Source organism: Cervus canadensis, chromosome 12, assembly GCF_019320065.1.
Source record: "Cervus canadensis isolate Bull #8, Minnesota chromosome 12, ASM1932006v1, whole genome shotgun sequence".
In the NCBI taxonomy this organism is placed as follows: Eukaryota; Metazoa; Chordata; class Mammalia; order Artiodactyla; family Cervidae; genus Cervus; species Cervus canadensis.
The window spans coordinates 69137176-69151186 of record NC_057397.1 but is presented as its reverse complement, the minus strand read 5'-3'; the positions used below and the strand labels follow the sequence as shown (position 1 = coordinate 69151186).

Sequence of the window (14011 nt, the reverse complement as noted above, 5' to 3'; positions counted from 1 at the left end):
AAATAAATGCATCTTCCAGGATCCACTATCCTGGAAGTTGGAATCTACCTCTGTCAAATACAAAAACTCGAAATGTAACCAAATAGTTTTTAACTGCTCTGATACCCTGTACTCTAAGCTCATATTGCCATTTTTGGAAATACTATTTACAGAACCCAGCACACACATGGTCTGAAGTGTCAAAGTTATCTTCTAATACTGGGCTGTATGGTTAATTTTAGAACTATTCCTAGAAATTTGATTTCCCACAATTTTTCTTTTTTTAACTTGAACTGTTTTGCCTTTCCTTATTCCTGGAACAGCATTTATTGTCTTCCTGGGTCATCCTCATTACATGCAACCAGAACAGTATGCATTTACAAAGTAATAAAAATTAAAAAATTAAAGTAGAAATAATTATTATTTCTACTATTACTACTACTAACTATTATATCTTATGAACATTCATTGAGTGCTCATGTTCCAAGACTATGCTAAGAGCTTTACCTATATTTCTTCACTAAACTCACCACAAGCTTATGAAGTAGATACTATTATTTAACCTATTGTTAGAAATGAAGAAACAGGTTCGGGAAGTTGTACCATTTGTAAGTGGTACAGCCAGTTTCAAAGTCAACAGTCTGACCTGGCACTTGGAGCTATAACCTTCAATACTCTGATGCCTCGGAGAATACCCATTTTCTTAGTCTGACTAGACAGCTGGCTTCAGTTTCTAATGTTCCTTTACCTGTGGTTATCAACTTAAAGTTAAGTAGCAAGTGGGGCTTCCCAGGTGGCTCAGTGGTGAAGAATCCGCCTGCCAATGCAAGAGCCGCAGGAGACGCAGGTTCAATCCCTGGGTCGGGGCACACACACCCCAAACCCAGTATTCTTGCCTGGACAATTCCATAGACAGAGGAGCCTGGCCAGCTGCAGTCCATGGGGTCATCCGTGGGGTCACGAAAGAGTCCGACCGCACTTAGCGACTAAACAAGAAAACAAGTAGCGAGTGCTAATTTTTTCTTCTTCTATTTCAGAATTTGAGCATACTCAGTGACCCCAGTGAAGTTTGACACTCTTTTGCTGCAGTACCAGTCTTTTCTTTAGCAACTTCCCTGAAAAGGTCATAGTCAAGCGTTTTGCACAAACTTTTTCATTGTGTGGAACCTACAAATGACCTTTCCGACATGTGTGTGACTTTGTAACTGCATAACCCCTGCTCAAGGTTTGCCAACAATTTTATCTAATCTTTGTCAGTAAGTAAATTCACTTTGTAGGTTATTGTATACTTATTTTATAAAAATCAATATGCATTTAGTTTTAGTGTACTGAAAGATAAACATGATTTTTTTTCCTTTTTTTAATACCACAATATTTTGTGTTAATTTAGTTTTGTTATAGGTTGATTTGTAAAAGTGAGAAGTATTTTGTCCTGTCGTAGGAGATTTAGAACATTTGCAAGTCGTTTGTAAAAATGCAGGATCATATGTATAATACAAAGAAACAACTTATCAAGTGTGCCATTTTCCACTACCAAAAAAGCCATTAAATATCAATAAGCCATGAAATATTCATGTAATATGATACGAAATTCATAGAAAGTAAGTCAAACAAAACAAATGACAAATTGGAAACCATTCTTCTTCATATCTTTCCATGCCTGGAAGTCTTCAGGAATGTTTTTACATCACTAGTATCCCAGTGAAATCAAGTTCTTGACTTTGGTTTTGTTGTGACTGTTAAAAATGTTTAGGATCTTCAGGCCTTAGCCCTAGTTTGCACATCCCCACCCCATAAAAGTCTCTATTTTCAGCTTAAGTTTTGTTGGAACTAGAAAATGTGGAAGTTGCACATTTTATGTTTTTTTTTTTTTTTACAAATATGATTTATAGATGAGAAAGTATCAATAGCAGAATAACTTTGTGCTAGTCCAGTGTAGGATTAGCTACAGTAGTTTGAGACTTTCCTATTTCAGAGAGATAGTCAATATAATATAATACATTTATCTGTCTAAGATAGATAGATCTCCAGAGAATGCTTTATTTTTTTCTTTTGTTAGAGAAGACTTAGATAAATGCTTATCTGTAAACCCACTAAATCAACAGAGTAATTGACAAGTAAAACCACAGGCTAGGCTGACTTACATAAGTTACTGTTTTCATGTTTCTACATATATTTCAAACCACATAGTTTCTTATGTTTATCTAGCAACTTGATTTACCTATAAGAATATCACTTTGAAAAATAGGTATAGATACATGCTTTAATCTTAAGGCATTTTAGCTGTTCTAGAAAGTACCAGTTAACAAAAAGCCAAGTACTTTGAAGTGAGTTTGCAAACAAAATGAAAAGGGTTTAATTTTAGGTCATTTAGGTGTTTTTCTGGACATCTGTAAGAGAAAATTCTAATATCTGCCAAGTGAAGTAATGGTCCCTAGCAAATGTATAACAAACATTCATATGGCCCTTGTTTTTACCATTAAACTCTAAGCAGACAATGTAAAAGAGGAATAATAAACATTTCAAAATTTTATAACTTATTTAGCTATGTTAATTTTGATTGGCATGAAATACAAAGATAGCTTTTGTCCCATAGGAAGCCTCAATCCCTTCATCACTAATTTGGAATGAAATGAGTGAAGCCAATTTTCCTTCCCATCAAATACTGTTCCAAGAAAAGGTGGAAGTAATAGTTGAAAGTAAACTTTCCTTAAAAAGAGGAATTTCACTCTGCTTTGCCTGGTTAAATTATTCCAGTTGTGGATGGTGGCAACAGTCACCGTCTCTAATCCATTGGTCACGGGCACACAAATTGATGTATTTCTATGCAACTTTGGCCTATTATTAAATTTATGCACTGTAGACATTTTCTAATTTGTTAGAGATTATGGACTATAGATGGAATAAAAATCATTACAGTTAATCAATGGATAGTTTCTTCTATTTTTTATTGAAGCTAGCATACAATTGCTTGAAAAGATGTACTTGAATGCACTTCAGTATTTATAGTATATATTTAATGGATAAAACTTAAAAGTCATAACTTTTATCAAATATTATTATTTTCAAAGTAAAAGAATATCAAAACAAAGGCACCATAAACCCTTTGTTCTAAGGCTTATTCTGCATGCTAGGTCACAGTGACTGTAGACCTAGAGGAATGCCCTGGAATTAAGTCTTGAAAGCCCAGTAACTCAGTATGAGTTTCACACACACAAGATCCTCCTAAAATATACATGTTTATTTCAAAACAGATATTGATTATAGAAAAACTACAATAAAGTCCTGATGCTAGAATGTTTCTAATCATGTTGAACTATTTTTATGAGATTATTTATTTTTGTATATGATAAACTACTTATATATTACTTATTATGGTAAAATAAAATAGGGAAAAATTAAAACTGACCTATAAGAGTGTTAAGGACTTAACAGAGGGACATACAATATACAAATTAACCATAAAGCAAGTAACCAGGAAAAGACTGTTAATATTACATTTATACAGATTAAATGTCCTTAATTTACCATTTGTCTTCCATTTTAAAGATTATTTGCTCCCAATTGTGTGATTCTAGTGTTAAAAGTCTAACTTGAATTACTTTGCAGTAATTTATTTGACAGATCTCTACTGTGTAAATGCGTAATATAATGAGAAAAGAGATCTCTCTTTTTTAATGAAAATGTTAATGTATTAATACCCTGTATGGATGATGTTTGACATTTAGTGTTTACCCAAATATGTTAATATGTTTTTGAATATACATATGACTGGAGATGCATGTTCTACATTCTGTGGGATGATCATCTACTTCAACATAGACTATCCTTTTTATGGTGATTTTGTTGCCAATTTTTCAATAGGGAGTTTAGTGAGGCTTGCACAATATAGAGATTTTTAGTTACAAATCATATCATCTAGTATGTCACACTTAAATTTTTATGTTTCAATACATTTAATTACTTTTTAAATAATCCTTTGCAATGACTCAGCATATAGCAATCGATTTACATGGAAAATAAACTGAAATATTACTGTGCTTAAATGGATTTCTATTATTTCAAAGTACTTACTGAAGAGCAAATAGTACATTTTGCTTGCTTAGACTGACCTACAGAGTATTATGTGTTGACAATTACTGGATTCAATATTCTTTGTAATTTATTCTTACAAAATTTCAGCCTAAAATTGTAAAGTGTTGTATGTCAATTTACAGAAGTTTAATAAAGCTACTTTTTGCTGCAACACTACTTTTACACAGTCCTTTACACCAAGTTTAAATCCTTTCTTGTTTTAATTTTAATTAATACATAATTTAATTTGTTAATTTGTTTGGCTCTTCATTTATATACTGTTGTTTGTCTTTTCTGAGTTTCTAGGCTGAGTTCAATATTCTCCAGCATTAGGTTACTGCTCAAAGAACAAGAAGATAAGGCTCTTTTCCAGGTGCTGGAGATATGGCAGTGAATAAAGCAGGAAAAAAAAAAAAATCCCTGCCCTTATGGAGCTTGCATCCTTACTGGGGGAAGACAAAATAAATAGAATAAAATTTAAATACCTTTAAGTTAAATGAAAATATGTGCTGAGAATAAGAATAAATCAAGGAAAGAGCATAAAATGTATGGCAGAAGGTGGGTGTTGTGTCCCGAGATAGAGTGACAGGCATGGTGACTAATGAGAATGTCTTAGTAAGCTCAGGCTACTATAATCAAATAGCACAGACCGGAGAACTAAACAGTAGACATTTATCTCTCAAAATTCAGTAGGCTGGGAAGTCAAAGACCAAAGTAGCACCTGATTCCGCTTCTGGTGAGAGCTTGTTTTGTGTCTTGTAGACAGCTGCCTTCTTGCTGTCCTCACGTGCCCTCACATGTTGGAAAGAGAGTGCACTCTGGTTTCTCTTCTGAAAGATCCTATAATTCTGTAAGCTTAGGACTTCACCCTTATGACCTTATTTAGCCTTATTACTTCTGAACATGCTCAGCCTCCACATACAGTTACACTGGGGTTTAGGGAAACACAAGTCCATAGCAGGGAGTTATAAATTTCTTCTATTTTAAAACATTCCTTTTTATATCTAAAAATTAGGCTTGCTAGAATTTTATAAGTTAGGTTGCCTAAAACGTTCATTTGGGTTTTTCTGTAAGATGTTGCAAAAAACCCATGTGAACTCTTTGACTGACCCAATGTTTAACATAATGCTTTTGCATGAAAAACATGATAAATAATTGTGAACTGTCTGGCTAAAGTATTTTAATGCTAGAGACTGTAGATAAGCATAGATATTACCAGCCATATCTGGCTACTGAGATGAGATTCTGGCTATGAAACATAGTGAAGTGGTCAGGAATGGGTTTGCAATATACCAATGGCTATTCGAAAGCTGAGAGATTATATTCTGGTGATGGTTTCTAAGGATTAGCCTTCCTGTTATAAAGATAGAATTGAATTAGTTAGCTTTCCTTTAACTATCATATTGTTTTAAAGAAAATAACAGCGGAGATGTGCTTAATTCTACCAGCAGTCACAGAGACAGACGCAGAACAGAGTCCTGATGCCAACTGCAGTGAGAGCTTTCCACATTTTTGTTTGTTTTTTGTTTACTAAGAAGAAAAGAATAGTAGGTTACTGCACGAATGAGCTAAGTGCTGTGAAATGACGGCTTTCAGGGTGCTCATTATGTAAAAATCCTCACTCATTTTCTACTGATTCCACGCTAGAAAGGTCGTTTTGGTCAAGCTTATTTCCTTTCTGTCCTTAATAATAAAGACCATTCTCTCCACTAAGTATAGAAAGCTTTTTAGTACCTTTTTCCCAATTTGGTACCATGTGTTTTTATGGCCACATTTAGAAATTGGCTAATAAATAAGTCTAGTGAGAATTTATACTTAACAAGAACAATTGTTGCATTAAAAAATAAAATGATTCAATTAAAAAAATCTGGAATTGTGTCTTTACCTCCTTTGCTACTAGAGCTGCCTTTTTCCCCTTCTTGGTTTTGAAGCAGTTTATGGCCTTGTGAGGGCAGAAAAGTGAGGAGAGGCAGACTATTTTAGACTAGAGTATGTTTTCCTCAACTTCCATATTTAACACCCCTATTTCCACACTTCCTTTCACCTTGATTTATATCCTACAGAGTTCTCAAGCTTACCTGCTCCCTGTTTTCTTAAATTTGTGTTAATAGTAAGAGATCTATTGCTTACACAAAGGTGCCTTTCCTCAGGCTAATGAAGCCTGAGCCAGTGTGGGGAAGGGAGGGCAGTGAATGCACTGCCTGGCCACTGGAAGGCTTTGGGGGAGGAGGAAAAACTGAGGGTAAAGGCAGGTAGTGAGTAGATGAGGAGAAAGTTGGCTAGCATGACTAACCCTATGATTTTAGGAATTTCTAGCTGTCTTCTGAGTCCAAACATATACTCCATTATTCTTTTTTTTGATTAGTTAATTTATTTTAGTTGGAGGCTAATTATTTTGCAATATTATTCTTTTAAGAGGCCTGAGATTCTCAGCGTTAACCACTTTGTTGCTGTTCAGTCGCTCAGTCATGTCTGACTCTCTGCGGCCCCATGGTCTGCAGCACTTACTTAGGGTGGAGTAACTACGATAAGAAAGGAAGAATGCATGTAAGCCCTGCAATGCATTGTGTTAGTCTTGGAAAGAGCTAACTCATTCGATAAGCTTATGACACTTTTGGGCTTCTCTGGTGGCTCAGACAGGAAAGAATCTGTCTGCAGTGCAGGAGACCTGTGTTCAATCCCTGGGTCCGGAAGATCTCCTGGAGAAGGGAATGGCAACTCACTCCAGTGTTCTTGCCTGGAGAATCCCATGGACAGAGGAGACTGGCAGGCTATGGTCCATAGGGTTGCAAAGAATAGGACAGGACTGAGTGACCAACACACACACATGATATCGTCATCAAGGGCCAGAGAAAACAAAGCACAGAGTAAACTTTGATGAAGATTGGTTGCTTCATCGTGTCTGACTCTGTGCGACACTATGGACTATGGCCTGCCAGGATTCTCTGTCCATGGGAATCTCCAGGCAAGAATACCAGAGTGGATTGACATGCCTTCCTCCAGGGGATATTCCCAACCCAGGGATGGAACCTGTGTCTCTTACATCTCCTGCACTGGCAGGCAGGTTCTTGACCACTAGCACCACCTGGAAGATTGGTTAGAACTCTCTTTTGGAGTTCCCCCCTGCTGAGGGCAGGGATGAGAATGGTGATGTGATTTGGGGATACAGGCTGAGCAATGTGCCTTAAGCATGCATGGATGTCCAGGGCCCTCCCCTCATCACCCCACTCCAAAGATACAGACATGGTGGAACTAACTGGTGTTCATGAAGTCAAACACAATTCTTCCCATATATCATCTTTTCTTGGAGCTTGGACCTGGGCCTTTAGCTTTTGCTCTGGAATTAAAATTTAACAGTAGCCGTGTAACTGCCAAAAACAGAATTGACATACAATTTTTATCTTGTATGAACCTAGTTCTTCAATTGCTCTTTCCACTCTGCCAATGAAAAGATTGAAGTAGTGTGAGTCTCACCAGAGTAGAGGCTTATTCAATTAAAACCAAGAAAATGATGATGCCAGGTCTCTCCTCAACCTTGGTTGAAATGTGATCCTTATAATATCTGCACAAGAATCACTACGGGTATTTTCTACATACGTAGATTTAAGCACTCTACCCCAAACCTAGAGGATCAGAATTTCTTTGGGGTTAACTTAGAATAAGAGTTTTTAAACAATCATTCACTTTCATTTTATATACTACAGTTTGGAATCACAGTCACAAAGGCTTTCTTTAGTCTAGTATTTGAAAAAAGCCCTGTACTCCAAGACTTGGCACATATGTGTTCATTTGCTTTATTTGGGCTTGTGCAACGGTCAGAGTGTTGTGGGTGCATGCTGGATCTACAGTGCTATTCTTCAGCAACCAGGACTGAGTGTAACACGGCAAAGCGCCGGGTCAAATTCACCATAACTTTGGATCAATATGGGTTTGTCTGAGTCAGAAAGGATCTGAAACATACTATCGCTATTCAGTTCCTCCTGGGTGAATTTCCTAAGATTGGAAATTTGTATTTAGTCTCTTTCATCATGGAAAATTTCAGTCTTCTCCTTCTTTCACAAAATTATACTGTTTCTGAAAGATATTCATGTGGTCATAGAAGAAAACAGTCTCATCCTCCAAGTTGCTCCTCACACATTTCCTTTAGAAACACTTCATAAAGAGAGATTTCTCTTCAAGCCTAAGGCTCCTTGGGTAACTATTTTCTTTCAGCCCCTTCATTGAAATTTCCTGTGAAATGCTACCAGAGTGAACTGTAGTTAAAATCTCTCATTCTGCATGTACGGAGCTGGGATAAAGTGATGGTGGCAGTAATTATATTACTCAGCTATTTTTAGTTTGGGAATGGGGCTGATATAAACCATCATAACTACAGAGAAAATGATATTCAGTTATGAATCACTACCAGATGTGTGAATTTATATCTTCAGGTTTAATTTTCTATAATATTCCTAATGCAGTATAATCCTTATCCACTTTTTAAACTGATTTTCTTTCTATGGGTAATGGATTTAATTGCATTAAATGTTCAGAAGATCCCAAAATTAATAAAATATGTATTTGTACTCATAAATTTCACAATCCTTTTTTAATTTCTTTTTTTTTTTTAAAAGAAATCATTCATGTGTTCAAAAAGTATTTGAACATGTATTGCATTCCATGTACCATGCTGGTTGATATGGATACAAGAATGAATAATATCTTGCCTTTAAGATATTAGAAGGGCTTGCCAGGTAGCGCTAAGCAAGTAAGTAAGTGAAGTCGCTAAGCCATGTCCGACTGTGACCCCATGGACTGTAGCCTACCAGACTCCTCCGTCCATGGGATTTCCCAGGCAAGAATACTGGAATGGGTTGCCATTTCCTTCTCCAGGGCATCTTCCCAACCCAGGGATCGAACCTGGGTCTCCCGCATTGCGGGCAGACGCTTTACCATCTGAGCCGCCTAATACAGAACAAATTGAGAGGATGCAGGTCAAACACCGCTGAGCTCCACTCAGCTCAAATCAGACGAGTCTACTGCCTCCAAAGCTGCTTTCCTAACGTGGGGGTTTCAGCAGCATGAGATAAGATTTGCTGAGCACCAGAGTAATCTTTCAAGACACTGATCAAAAACATGGTCCTATATTTTAAAAGCCCCAGAAGCGGTTTTAAGATGGCAGAAGCACCTCGGCCACTAAAATAAGCAAGATTCTAAGTAAAATTACCCACACAACAAATCTTTTAACAGTTCAGCAACCAGTAAATGGGGAATGTTCCTTAAACTCTGCTATTTCCAATTATTCCAAAGAATCCTTCAAGCTCTGTGGAAAATAATTAGTTGTCATAGAGCTTCTGACCACGTGGGATGTTTCTTAGGAAAGAACACTGGTCTAAGCCAAGCATGGTGAACTTGGACCAGGCACACAGTAGGTGCTTCCAGTTCTGAGGCGGTGGGCTCCTCCTGAGTAGTGTCTGACAACTGGGCAAGTGTCACAAGACTTTACAGCCTGACATAAAAGCAATATTAAGTTTCAGCTCTCCTGAAATCAATCCAAGAAAGAGATGACTAGTGTTAAAGGCGTACTACAAATACACAGGCCTGAAGCTTCAATAAATTAAAACAGCCCTTGCTAACATATACTGAACACATCAGCAAATACTGTTATATTGAAGTGCATATAGTCAGACAAATATTATATGTTACCACCTTTAATATATTAGAAGGTCTTGCCAGGTGGCACTAGTGGTAAAGAACCCGCCTGCCAATGCAGGAGACATGAGACATGGGTTTGATCCTGGGTCAAAAAGATCCCCTGGAGAAGGGCATGGTAACCCACTTCAGTATTCTTGCCTGGAGAATCCCATGGACAGAAGAGCCTGGTGGGTTACAGTCCATGGGATCATGAAGAGTCTGACATGACTGAAGTGACATTGTGTGCACGCGTGCACACACAGACACACACACACAAGAATTAGATATCTCTGGGTAAGACATGAACAGGTTAAAAAAAAGAATTATAATCCCACATGCTAAGTACACACAGTTTAAAATGCCATTCAAATATCATCCAGGCTATCTTTTATGATCATCTGTTTGTGGTGACAAGATAGCTCAGTCAGTTCAGTTCAGTTCAGTCACTCAGTCGTGTCCGACTCGTTGTGACCCCATGAATCGCAGCATGCCAGGCCTCCCTGACCATCACCAATGCCCGGAGATTACTCAAACTCATGTCCATCGAGTAGGTGATGCCATTCAGCCATTTCATCCTCTGTCGTCCCCTTCCAATGAACACCTAGGACTGATCTCCTTTAGGATGGACTGGTTGGATCTCCTTGCAGTCCCAAGGACTCTCAGGAGTCTTCTCCAACACCACAGTTCAAAAGCATCAGTTCTTCGGTGCTCAGCTTTCTTCACAGTCCAACTCTCACATCCATACATGACCACTGGAAAAACCATAGCCTTGATTAGACGGACCTTGGTTGGCAAAGTAATGTCTCTGCTTTTCAATATGCTGTCTAGGTTGGTCATAACTTTCCTTCCAAGGAGTAAGCGTCTTTTAATTTCATGGCTGCAGTCACCATCTGCAGTCATTTTGGAACCCAAGAAAATAAAGTCAGCCACTGTTTCCACTGTTTCCCTATCTATTTGCCATGAAATGATGGGACCAGATGCCATGCTCTTAGTTTTCTGAATGTTGAGCTTTAAGCCAACTTTTTCACTCTCCTCTTTCACTTTCATCAAGAGGCTTTTTAGTTCCTCTTCACTTTCTGCCATAAGGGTGGTGTCATCTGCATATCTGAGGTTATTGATATTTCTCCCAGCAATTTTGATTCCAGCTTGTGCTTCTTCCAGCCCAGCGTTTCTCATGATGTACTCTGCATATAAGTTAAATAAGCAGGGTGACAATATACAGCCTTGATGTACTCCTTTTCCTATTTGGAACCAGTCTGTTGTTCCATGTCCAGTTCTAACTGTTGCTTCCTGACCTGCATACCGGTTTCTCAAGAGGCAGGTCAGGTGGTCTGGTATTCCCATCTCTTGAAGAATTTTCCACAGTTTATTGTGATCCACACAGTCAAAGGCTTTGGCATAGTCAATAAAGCAGAAATAGATGTTTTTCTGGAACTCTCTTGCTTTTTTGATGATCCAGCAGATATTGAGAAGATAGCTACACTTAATCAAAATTTGGTTTGAGACTGATGATGGGACATAGGCACCAAGACGTTTTGAAAATGTTTGTTGCTTACATAATCAGCTTCCTGTGGGTAGCAGGGCAAGCATCCTACCCAGGTAAAAAAATGATTTGAGAGATCAAGGGAAGGAGGTAAGTTTGAGATTTTTATGGGATTTAGGATGCATGGTCAGGATGGTGCTATTGGTAAAGAACTTGCCTGCCAATGCAGGAGACATAAGTGATGCAGTTCCCATCCCTGGGTTGGGAATATCCCCTCGAGAAGGAAATGGCAACCCAATCCAGTATTCTTGTCTGGAGAACTCCATGGACAGAAGAGCCTGCTGGGCTACAGTCCATGGGGTCGCAGAGTCGGACGCGACTGAGCAACTTTCACTTTTTCAGGGAAAATGTTCTTGAACTCTCCATAACAAAGGAGGAAGCACTCAAGCCTGCTTAGAAGTTTGCCCAGATGTGGAGCAGAAGGGGAAATGAGAGGTGTTTGGCTTAAAACTGTCAGCAGTAGTCACATAATGGAGTCTTAAGTCTTTTTTACAATTCACCCAGTTTACATTAGATGACTACCCATTCCTTCCTCTAAGGTTACACTGATAGTATTTTATTATAATTGTTCATTTATATGCTTTTAAGGCAAAGCATCAGCTGTATAGTAATCTTTGTGTTCCTGGTTCAGTGACTGTTATGGTTAATATGTGTTTGTTGAAGGAATGAATAAAGTGATAAGTCAATCAAAATTAACAGTATATAAAGATATTAAAAACCTAGGAATCAACTAAGAAAAAGAAGTCTCTTCAAGGGACTCAAAAGGCCCATGTGTTTAGGAAAGAATAAAAATGTCAGTGATTTGAAGTAATTCTGGGGAGATAAATAGAAATTTCTTCATGAAAAGGTGACTTTCTCTATTGAAAAATGTAAGCCTGCCAGTTTCCAGTGACAATTACACTGCAGGGTTCTAACCTTGACTCCAGAGAACTAATCTCTAGTTTCAGGTGGAGTAAGCAGGTATCTGTAAGATGCCGTCTGAGGGGGAATCAGAAGTTTCAATTCTTCAAATACTTTGCCAATTTGTGACAGTTCTCAAAATTTGTACCGATAAAACTCTTCTTTTCCAGTAAAGCATTAATTCCACATGTCATCAATAAAAATACTGTAATATGAAAAGAGAAAATTAAGATATTAACTTGCTATTACAATATACTATATTTTATTGCCTACGAAAACCTGGGCCTGGGGTAAGTGGAACTTTCAGGTGGGGCATATTGGATCAATAGAAATATCCTTTTGGCAGTCAGTTGTACTATGTTAAATTATCCATTTCTTCCTAACAAACCAACTCCAAAACATAGTGATTCATCATTTATGGTAGTTCTATCTGTCGGCAGGATCTGCTGGGCTCCCCTGGGCTCACTCATGTTGCTGTGTTCAGTTGCTGAGTTAGCTGAGGGCTGGGCTTCTTCCCAAACCTGGAAGTCTTACCATCAAAGACAATGAAGGCAGCAGTCTCAAGGTCTCTTAAGGCTCATGATCGGGAACTTAAAAATGTCACTTCCACCACCTTTTTTCCACCACAAGTCCAGCTCATTTTTAAGAGACTGGAGAATGGAGAAACAGACTCCATCTCTGTGTGGGAGGAGCAGCAGAGCCACTTTGCAAAGGAATGTGCACAATATTCATCGCAGCTCTGTTTATAATAGCCAGGACATGGAAGCAACCTAGATTCCATCAGCAGACGAATGGATAAGGAAGCTGTGGTGCGTATACACCATGGAATATTACTCAGCCATTAAAAAGAATGCATTTGAATCAGTTCTAATGAGATGGATGAAACTGGAGCCTATTACACAGAGTGAAGTAAGTCAGAAAGAAAAACACCACTACAGTATATTAACACATACATATGGAATTTAGAAAGATGGTAACAATGACCCTATATGCGAGACAGCAAAAGAGACACTGATGTAAAGAACAGTCTTTTGGACTCTGTGGGAGAAGACGAGTGTGGGATGATTTGAGAGGATAGCATTGAAATGTGTATATTATCATATGTAAAGCATATCGCCAGTCCAGGTTCGATGCATGAGAGAGGGTGCTCAGGGCTGGTGCACTGGGATGACCCTGAGGGATGAGAGGGGGAAAGAGGTGGGAGGGGGGTTCTGGATGGGGAACACAAGTGTGCCCGTGGCTGACTCATGTCTATGTTTGGTGAAAACCACTACAATATTGTAAAGTAATTAGCCTCCTATGAAAATAAATTAATTAATGAAAAAACATAAATGTGGGCAGGATTGGGTTGATGAGGGTCCCTACACACTTGCAGCTGCACTCTGTGCTGAAAGGGGTACAGGAGGATTTAATGGGTCAAAGCTAAAAGGAGAGTCTGACCATTAGGGAGAAACACATCTGTACCCGCCAGGGGTCTCAGGACACTAACTGCATCAGCAAAAGGCATTCTTCCAGTTTTCATATCAGATGAAGGCAGAGTAAAGGTTGAAGGAAACATAGATCTTGGACACATTTCTTACGAGAAGGCTGAGGCTCAGTCATCTAGAAAGGGGTGGGGCCTAAGATGGAGCTGACAAAATGGAGACAGGTTAAGCCATATAAAAGAGTGTCTAAAATGTTTAGGGGTAAAATATAAATGATCAGTTTTGGTTTGCCTCCTTCAAAGTATTATCGTAATTTAAAGCCTAAAGCAACTCTGATATAGAAGGGTTTCCTCAAAGTTGTTCTTCTTAAACTCTGGTTAAGATAACCAAGGATTTGAACATTCTTTTTTGAAAATTC

At 38.2% G+C, this 14011-nt stretch overlaps 1 protein-coding gene across 3 annotated transcripts in view; it reads left to right on the top strand.

Annotated features, from left to right (window-relative positions):
* The window catches only part of SLC26A7 (solute carrier family 26 member 7), a 159089-nt gene extending 154864 nt beyond the window's left edge, over positions 1 to 4225 (top strand). For all 3 annotated transcript variants that reach the window (XM_043483258.1, XM_043483257.1, XM_043483260.1), the window contains one exon: positions 1017 to 4225. In XM_043483258.1, coding sequence (XP_043339193.1) covers positions 1017 to 1052 — 36 coding nt within the window. In that variant the 3' untranslated portion in view covers positions 1053 to 4225. The remainder of the gene's footprint in view (positions 1 to 1016) is intronic.
* Positions 4226 to 14011: the final 9786 nt, after the last annotated feature.